The sequence below is a fragment of the Branchiostoma floridae genome, chromosome 2 (genome assembly GCF_000003815.2).
Source record: "Branchiostoma floridae strain S238N-H82 chromosome 2, Bfl_VNyyK, whole genome shotgun sequence".
NCBI lineage: Eukaryota > Metazoa > Chordata > Leptocardii > Amphioxiformes > Branchiostomatidae > Branchiostoma > Branchiostoma floridae.
Genome location: NC_049980.1, coordinates 33,502,496 through 33,512,902, shown reverse-complemented (window position 1 = coordinate 33,512,902; position 10,407 = coordinate 33,502,496). Strand labels below are relative to the sequence as shown.

The following is a 10,407-nucleotide window of genomic DNA, read 5'->3' as shown; positions in this document are numbered from 1 at the left end:
CGGCTGGATACCAGGCTAAAATGCTGTGAGAATTGAGGTGACAAAACATGGTATCACAGCCAACAGGTCTTTCTCTCCTGTATTCGAGAAGTGCAGAAAGTGATACTGATATGGTAGCCTAGCATCACTCTACTCTATACTGCTCTAATGGTTGCCAGTCACTAGTGTCATTTCTACAACTATATTCAAGACTGCCACACTTGTGTCACTTCTACTACACTCAAGGCACTAACATTTTCTTATGTTTTTTTAAAAAGAATTCAAGCTAAAATCAAAGCACACGCAGGATGTCATCCATAAAATTTACTTGCTGTGGCCTGATGTGCAATGTATATTGCTGAAGGGCTTCAGACATCAGACACTTTACTCAAATCACTACACGACATGTTCTAACAACTTCAGCCTTTCTGAACTGAAACTGCATCTGCTCAATATTCCGCACTTCAAGCGGGGTTGTGGCCTTCGGTTTTAATTGGACCGGAACTCACGCCACACATCCTGGATGTACAAAATGTATATGGAAGACCTCATACCCAATTTGTGGTTTAAGTCGTGTCTCCCACTCCAGCCTACGCACAGAGTCAGCTTCAGGATCACAGGCTTCTTAATTCACAGCCAGGACCTACCAGGGGTGATCAATAAGTTCTCAGCGTCATCCAGAAACAATAAGCATAACTCAAATTTCAAGGCACAACTTCGCAGTTTGAAGCTTTTATCAAATCCTCCAATATCAAAATCGTTACCGTCATTAAATTCCCGGGGCAACGTCTTTTTGAAAATCAGTTGGTAAGTGGCGAAAAAAACAAGGTTGAATTATGATCAGACATGTGTGGGCTGAGTTCCCGATGCCGTAATTTCTTTGAAGACATTATCAAAATGTTTCATAAGGATTCCCATTGTATTTGAAGTAGAAAGAAGTGGGTGTTTGACTTCTAGCAGAGCAAGTTGACCCGCACACCTTTGGTCGCCGCTCAATTGTCCATGTTCTTTCCTTCTATCTTATCTAACATTACTGGGTGTCACCAGTAAAGTAATGATCACAATAATTTGAAGTTTGGTACACATTCATAAAAGACTTCACACTTGACATCTACAAGTAGGCTTTGAATTCTGTGGTTATCATTTCTGGGTGAGGCTGATCACCTCTCGTACTTACAATAAAAAGCTGACAGTTCAGTGACCTTTTGGCACCTTCCTCAAAAAATACTAGCTACAAGGTTCACTGTCTGTTTGCCTCATTGACCTCATCTTAGGTCTCTGACGTCACTGGAACGTCAGCTGTTGATTGCACATAAATCCGGGTTGTGAAAATAAAGGACCATGTGATCCAGTAGGTTTCCAACTAGAGAATCAGAGATTCAGCTTCCGTTAGCTTCATAACCATTGGAACAACAACGAGGTTGTTCAACCACAACCAGGATCTACACAATAAAAAGCCGGCACTTTGGTGACCTCCTGTTACCATCCTCAGGGCAAGACTGACCAAGGTTACGGACGGTAACCAGAACGTCGGCTGTTGATTGCACATAGATCCGGGTTGTGAGAATAAAGAACCTTATTAACCAGTGGGTGTCCAACCTGATGACATTAGAGATTCAGAGATTTAGCTACTGTTGAATTCATCACCAATGGCTTGAAGCAGGTTTGTAGCCAGTCTGAAATCATTTTCAGTCCCCTCAATTTTGAATCCGAAAGAACGAGACGTCGAATCAAAGGCATAACGTTCCTAAGGGGATCCGGGGGCATACTCCCCTGAAAAATTTTGAAATCTAGACCCTCTGAAATCCAATTTCCTGCACTTTGACGTGTAGATTTTGCTGGTAGACTAAGCTGTTCATCTGTTTTGGTTAAAAATTACACAAGAAGACAGTCTTTTATATCTTTACTGACTTTACATATAGATTTATGTCCATTACAGAGGACGGAATGGGCAATTTTTTTTTCTGTCCCCAGCTGCAAAATTCCTTCAAAGGACTGAAGGACGGGTGCTGGCTACAACCCTGGCTTGAAGGGCCTTAGCATAGGGGTACAGTATTGCCTCTATCCAGGCCATGAAGAACGTTCGTGTTGAGACCTTTGTAATGCTCAGGGGCTCACAGAGCTGCAAGTTTCCTTGCTGTTTCAGGAGCAGGGTTATATTCTTACAGGGAGAGCTTGTTGCAACCTGATGAAATTAGAGATTCAGAGATCTAGCTTCTGTTGGGTTCATCACCAATGGCTTGAAGGGCCTTAGCACGGGTGAGGTATTGCCTCTATTTAGTCCATGAAGAAGGTTGCTGTTGGGACCCTTGTTGTGCCCAGGGGTTCACAGAGCTGCAAGTTTCATTGCTGTTTCAGGAGCAGGGTATCATCTTAACATGGTTTAGGCACCTCCTTGAAGAACCTTAGCACAGGCCTGGTGTAGTATTGCCTCAATTTAGGCCCCAAACAAGGTTGTCGTTGGGAATCTAGTAGTGCTGAGGGGCACACAAAGCTGCAAGTTCCATTGCTGAATCAGTAGGAATATTTTTACACGGAGGGGTTGCTAGCCCTTCCCCTTTAACGTGCTCGAGACATGGGACCCCCATTTAACGCCCCTACCGAAAGATGGATGCATCCCCAACCGAGAAGCCCTACCTAGTATTGAACCAGGCTCTCCCAGTTACCTAACTACATGTAAATGGAGATCAGTTTTCAACAGTGTGAGGCTGCTACCAGTTGAGCTACAGGGACACTCCCCCAAAGGAAATTACATGTGATTGTACAAAATCTACCCCAAAACCCCGTAAGGTAAATGGCATGAAGATTGCAATTAAAGAACCCATTTTCCCATGACTTATCCACAGACCTATCTACAGCACTAAGAATTACATACAGTTTGGATTACAGCCACGTACAGATTTCATGGGTTTCATTTTTCACCAGGCCAAGGAGAGTATTTTGGATAGAGCCCCATGAGTGTTTTGGTGGGATATCTGATAGTGTTTGTCATCATCATCATAACAATTGGTTCACCTTCAAGTGTGAAGGACGCTCTTATACATGTACCACCTGCGCCATACAGTGCACACGTGGCACAGTATGAATTGATGTACAATGTACTGTAAGTCTAAGAATGTTCGCAGTGGTTTTATTTTTTCCATTATTTTGTGGTGATCTTTCTACAGCAAATTTGTGACACCAAAATGTTAGCGTTTCTAATTTTAACAGATTTGTTTTAACCGCAAATTGAGAACAGCGAAAACCTCCTTTCTGCTTCTAAGGCTAATTCACCTTTATCCGCGGGGTAACCTATATCCGTTATCTCTAAACAGAGGGCATTTGAAGACATCAAGTCAACGGAGGGCAGTTTTGAATTGCAACATTTTCACAATTGTACATGAAACCACCATCTGTCAAAATGATGTCCAGAAGCACCTGGTTTTCAGAAACAACGGATATAGGTTACCTGCATATAAAACTGAACTAGCATTACATTGTACCATGATAAAAACACCATGAAAATTAAGGAATCTACAGTAGTGTGTCTACATCTATGCGGAAGCAATATGAATGAAGATTGACTGACTTGTTCTAGGAAAAAACAGTTAGCTTCATCTGATAAAATGGCTTTGTAATTCTGACAAATCCAGGCTGGTTTACCTTTATGTCTACACTTATGTAAGCGTACCAGTTATGATTCTGTTATCTGCTGTATGTCTAAAAATGTCTTTGCCTTTTTTACAACTAAAGTATAAAGTATGATCAAACCTGCCCAATAAGTCCACTCAGGGTACCGATAAAAGCTAGACTATGTGGACAGGTGGTCACTACAGACAGGATTTTGAACAATTTTTGAAGTGTTATTAATATCCTAGCATTGCTGCATGTTTGTTTATTGATTATGCAAATTGAAAGGGACTTAAGAGAAACCGATGCATGTCTCTATAGATATAGACCAGGAGTATATAGAGAAAGTGAGCAGTGCTCCACACAGAGTGCTTTATCTAGACCCTACACAAGTGTAGCTTTCTGACGTTTCATCAACATCCTAGCATCGCTAAACTGTACATGTTTGTTTATCGATTGTACAAATTGAATGGGATTTAAGAGAAACCTAAGATGCATGTCTCTAGATGTAGTTTAGGAGTATAGAGAAAGTGAGCAGTGCTCCACACAGAGTGCTTTGTTTAGACCCTACACAAGTTTAGCTTTCTGAAGTTTTATCGATATCCTAGCATTGCTGCATGTTTGTTTATCAATTGTACAAAATTAATGATATTTAAGAGAAACCGATGCATGTCTCTAGATGAAGTTTTGGAGAATAGACAGAGTGAGCAGTGCTCCACACAGAGTGCTTCATTTAAACCCTACACAAGTTTAGCTTTCTGAAGTGTTATCGATTTCCTAGTATTGCTGCATGTTTGTTTATCAATTGTACAAATGATATTAAAGAGAACCCTATGCATGTCTCTAGATATAGACCAGGAGTATAGACAGAGTGAGCAGTGCTCCACACAGAGTGCTTCATTTAGATCCTACACAAGTTTAGCTTTCTGAAGTTTTATCAATATCCTTTTATCAGTATTGCTGCATAATGTTTGTTTATCAATTGTACAAATGATATATTTAAGAGAAACCGATGCATGTCTCTAGATGTAGTTTAGGAGTATAGAGAAAGTGAGCAGTGCTCCACACAGAGTGCTTTATTTAGACCCTACACAAGTTTAGCTTTGTCAAACCTCCACATCCAGGCTTTGGTACATCCCGTGCGACCACGTGCTCTTGAAACGCGTCGTCGGACTCTTTCGATGTTCCCTGTGACCCTGCAAACGGTTCGTTTCACAAAAAATTTATGACATTTCGATTTTAGAAGAGAAGAAGGAGTTTAGATACTACTCCACCAAAAGAGGCAAGACAGAGGACAGGTTGATGATTTGATTTTTTTAAAAGTCCAGGAGAAAGTTTTTCACAGCACACCGAGAGAACACGTCACCACCCATGTAATTCCACCGACACAACCACCACTCCTTCTCTTGCTCTGGCACGAATCGAGATGGTCCTCCCTGTGCAGACCGATGTTAGGCTACTAATAGTACAAGAACATCATCACACCACCTTATGTACAAAGGTCTTTACACAAGGTTTTCAGACTGAAGACAAGATATTGGGTGAAAGAAATGACTGAGTCTCATGAGCAAACAGGCTGGAAGAAAAACACTGGTTAAGTGAGAAAAGCAAAAATTTATCACATGGTTACAAAGTCCATCACCATGGTTAGAGAGCCCATCACCATGGTAACGAAGTCCATCACTATGGTAATGAAGTCCATCACCATGGTTATGAAGTCCATCACCATGGTTACAACATCCATCATAATGGTTATGAAGACAAACACCATGGTTACTAGTATATCACCATGGTTACTAAGTCCATCACCATGGTTCTGAAGTCCATCACCATGGTAACAAAGTCCATCACCATGGTTACAAAGTCCATCACCATGACAACAAAGTCCATTACCATGGTAACAAAGTCCATCACCATGGTAACAAAGTCCATCACCATGGTTACAAAGACCATCACCATGATAACAAAAGCCATGGTTATGAAGTCCTTCACCATGATCACAAGTCCATCACCATGGTTAGGGCTACATCACCATGGTTACAAGTCCATCACCATGTTAACAGGAGCCTGACGTTACCTTGATCCTGCTGACGGCCTCCTGAGCCTGTAGCATGCGCACGTTCTTGGAGGGGTTCCGGTCGGACCAGATCTGGGTGGAGCCCAGGTACCGGGCCGCGAAGGTGATCCCATCAATCAGGTCCTCCACTTCCTGTGGACCTGCAGGGATAGTAAAGAAAAACGGAGGGGAGTTAGAGAATGTAGATATACAGCATGTACGGTTAATGTCTTGTGGAATCTTACACTTCCTGTGGGCCTGTAGGGACAGTGGAGAAAACGGTAGGGAGTTAGAGAATGTAGATATACAGCATGTATGGTTGATGGCATGCTGATTCCTACACTTCCTGTGGCCCTGGAGGGTTGGTGGAGGAAATGGTGAGGAGTTAGAGAATGTAGATATACAGCATGTGCGGTTAATGTCTTGTGGAATCTTACACTTCCTGTGGGCCTGGAGGGGCAGTGGAGGAAATGATCAGGAGTTAGAGAATGTAGATATACAGGGTACAGCATGTACGGTTAATGGCATGCTGATACCTACCCTTCCTGTGGCCCTGTGGGGACAGTGGGGAAAACTGTGAGGAGTTACAGAATCTACATCATCATCATTCGCTCTCACATCTATCTGCTAACCTTTGCACATCTATCTGCAAGCGTTCTTTAAATTTAAAACTATCCAGCTATCCAAATTGTCAACTGAGGAATTACGGAATCTACATCATCATCATCATCATCATGGACATTCGCTCGTAACCGAGCAATAAAAAGTCATATCAGATCATCAGGCCTCAGTTACTGTTAGTGGATGACGGCAGGGTTGTAGCCAGCCTGAAATCATTTTCCGTCCCCTCGATTTTGATTGGGAATCCTATTGAGCAAATACTGCGTTGAGCACCCTAGGCGTGGCGTGACGTCACGCGACATTCCAAGGGGGGTCTGGGTCCCGGAAAGTTTTGAAATCTAGACAATTTTAAACGCTATTTCCTGCATTTTGAGGTGTAAATTTTGCTGGTAGACTAAGCTGTTCAATGGCATCTGTTTTGGTGAAGAATTACATAAGGGTTTCATGTTTTTTACATATTGAATTTTGTTTGTCACAGAGGACGGTATGGGGAAATTTTTGTTCTATCCCAAGCTGCAAAATTCCGTTAAAGGACGGAAGGACGGGTGCTGGCTACAACCCTGGATGACGGTGTCTCATGTGGCTACTCAAGCGCAGGGCCGTACAGAAAAGTCTGGAACACTTCGTGCAGGGCAGGGTGGGTGTGGCAGGCAAGGGAGGAGGAACATATCTTTATGCTGCTGCCTCTTAGTCTCTACATCTAATGGCATGCTGTTTCTACATAATCAAATAGCAAGAATATCCATTTTCAACATCTATCAAAACTACTTTGATCATTAACCAAACCCAGAGTGTAGACTGTTTTTCCTTTCTAGATCATCTATGATGAATTTCCAAAATATATCCAGTTGTTAGATTGACTAATTGATGAAAATAATCAAGTACATAGACTATCAACTTATGCTGACAGTTCAAGATAGAGTTTTGCAAAAAGTGAATCAGATATACATGTACAGTGTGATTAAAGCCTCACTGTTTTCCTTAAAAATGACTAAGAGTAAGACAGACAGCCCACAGAATCGCTGCTGGACAGAACATCTTTCAAGATGTTCTTAAAAGTTAAAACTTTAAGTGCACTGTCAAGACTGATGCACAACTTGAAGAAACTCCCGTCAGCACCGGTGACCCTCCCATAACATCTTCGCTCTCCGCCTAATGGCACCCCAGGATATGGAACTTCAAAGCGAGGGCCTAGGAAACGAATGTTGCTGCGTTTCCAGTTACCGAACCCTGGGGAAAACCTGACAATCCTGCCACATTACCACTCACAGTTGTAGATTAGACATCCCAGGGGACCTTCGTGAGGTCCTTCTTGTCTAGGTGTACAACTACATGTATAGGGTTCTGGACAAAGCAAATTAGACTAGGAAAAGAATGTGTTGTTGCGTTTCTGGTTACCGAACCCTGGGGAAAACCTGACAATCCTGCCACATTACCACTCACAGTTGTAGATTAGACATCCCAAGGGACCTTCGTGAGGTCCTTCTTGTCTAGGTGTACAACTATAGGGTTCTGGACAAAGCAAACTAGACTAGGAAAAGAATTTTGTCGCGTTTCCAGTTTCCGAAACCCTGGGGAAAACCTGACAATCCTGCCACCCTACCACTTACAGTTGTAGATTAGACATCTCAGGGGACCTACGTGAGGTCTTTTTTGTGTAGGTGTGCAACTACAGTTTGTATAGGGTTCTGGACAACCCTTACAAATCAGAAATAATACTAAACTTGAAAGGTCATCTGTGTTGGTAGAAGTCATTCTCGTACAAGTTTAACTGTAACGCACAAATTGGACTCACCCAAATTTTTTACTGAACAGCACCAGTCTTTGTCAAGAAATAATATTAGTGAATCAAAGAGCGGCCAAAACTGGAAACCAGAATTACTACAAAGAAAAGAACGCTACTCGACCCCACTTTCCTAAACACAATTATTTCTGGGCTTGCTATGCTATCTAAAATATTACAAATTCTTCAAGGATCTTTTAAAAATGGCTAATCTATCCAAACATTGCAAGGGGACGTTACTATGCAATCTAGAATATTACAGATTATGGAAGCATTTGAAAATGCCTAATTTATGCAAACACTGCAAGTAGAATTTATCAATAATGTACATGTAAAATGATAACTTGACAAGTTGAAGCATATTAGAAAGAGTAGTGAATATGCCTTTGAATTTGCAGGGAGCTTAATTTTGCAGTAGCAGGGTTGTCTTCAGCTTTACTTTTTTTCCCCGTCCTACTCATTGCTTGGGAGCACATGTTGTTAGTCTTCGTTGTTAGACTTCATGCTACGAAGTTCATCTTTTGGTGACGGATAAGGTAAATTTCTGTTCCGTTCCCAAAATTTCCATCCCAGGATGGAAGGACGGGTCCTGGAGACAACCCTGCGCAGTACTAGTAGTGAGAGAATTGAGTGTTTGCGGTGGCTTTAAGTTTGCTATTGAAAAAAGGGGTAAGCAGGCAGAAGACAGAACGAGCATTTTGCAGTTATTTTACGTTCACAGTCAAGAGGTCAGTTCCAAAACCACGGACATAAAATTGCCAAGAAAACTTCCACACGTATACAGCACATGCTAAAGGGGATGATGACTTGATGCTCAGTGCAAAGTGCACATAAAGCCGTCTGGATGCACACAATCCCCGGCCAATGTCGTAAACGCCTTGTAAAGTACGTCAAAGGAAACATCCCTGGGAATCGTAAAAGCCCAACTTATCTGGTTGCCAAAACATCTTTTTGGGAAAACACGGACACTGATGGCTATCTTAGCACATGTTACAGCATCAGTGGAATCCGTGATGATGACGCCTCCCAACTTTAGGTGCTCTACACTATATACACATGGGGCCTACGGTATCCGATGAACGAATGATAGCCCTTGGGCCACACAACTTTGTGCAATCGCTACAGCAAGGAGCTAATCCACTGGAAAGGATGTGGGTGTGGGTGTGTTCAACTGCCATACTCTCTCAAAAATGCTGAATATAAGTGCTAAGCAGAGAAAATAATGTGTACAATTTTTATTTCTTTGGAATGACTCTCAGAAAAGGTAAAACTGTTGAAATACAGCTTACATGCACCAGTGGACTCCGAACATTGCATTAATGACATTATACACATTATAGTCTGCTGCCAATTGCATGGAAAATTATCCTTGAAAAGTCGATTTGCCATCCTTGTTAAGATTGTTTATAGGTTTGCAATAAACCATAAAAAGTTTAGACTTAAGACTGGCGATATGAGAACTTCTGCAGCACATGCTGAGGGTCTGGATGGGGGGATCCCGGCATTGCTTGACAGTAAATGAAGGAGAACCAGCAATGCCCAATGGCATATTCAAGAGGACGAGCAACACTTAACAGTATTTGTTTTAAATTTGTAAATGGTTTGGGGCACCAGTTCATTGGATTGTTCCACTATATTCATGGGGTGTCTGCAAGTTACAAGCACTACAAACCCTGACACATCAGTATACACTAGGGCTGGGTATCGGTACAGCGTACCGGTACAAAACCGGTTTTTCTTATTGGACCGGTCCAGAAAAACCGGACCTGAAAAAATTAGGTGGACCGGATGTTGGACCTATTAGAAAATTAGCAGATTACTTGATCAGGCATTCACACGTTTTGGTGCTTGCAGGTGGAAGAAAATAACAAGAGTGAAGTAGAGAAGTTTTATAGCCATGTCTACCAAGTTTTACAGTCAATCGTACAGGCGCAGTTAGCATTGTAGGATTTTAAGACGCCAGTGTAAGTCTAATACACCACCAAACAGATTTCTTTGTAGTGAAATGGACCATTGGTATGAGTCATACTGAATCAGGTCCAGGTTCAGGTCCGGACCTGGACCTGATCCTCTGGACCTGAACCGGACCTGGACCTGAATTTTCTGTACCGGTACCCAGCCCTAGTACACACTGTTTTGGCATTCAACTTTACAACAGGGATAAATTGTCAATAATGCTAGATGATGAATTCAAGATATTAACAATAGATAGAACATGCTACATGAAATTAGGGCTACTAACTATGCTTCGCATATCATTTACATGTACCAACAACCTTTATCGTGGAATCAAAATAGCTTGTTAAGCATCACAGAAAAGGCATACAGACCCTCTGTATTCAGTCTGGTAAATTGGCAT

At 42.0% G+C, this 10,407-nt stretch overlaps 1 protein-coding gene across 4 annotated transcripts in view; it reads right to left on the bottom strand.

The window, feature by feature from the left end:
* LOC118409316 (amyloid-beta A4 precursor protein-binding family A member 2-like) overlaps positions 1 to 10,407 on the bottom strand; it is a 73,314-nt gene that overhangs the window by 34,583 nt on the left and 28,324 nt on the right. For 2 of the 4 annotated variants that reach the window (XM_035810256.1, XM_035810260.1), the window contains 2 exons: positions 5,666 to 5,805; positions 4,701 to 4,784 (listed from right to left, as the gene is read on the bottom strand). In XM_035810256.1, the coding sequence (XP_035666149.1) occupies positions 4,701 to 4,784; positions 5,666 to 5,805 (224 nt within the window). The remainder of the gene's footprint in view (positions 1 to 4,700; positions 4,785 to 5,665; positions 5,806 to 10,407) is intronic. The other 2 variants (XM_035810257.1, XM_035810258.1) reach the window with 1 other exon arrangement.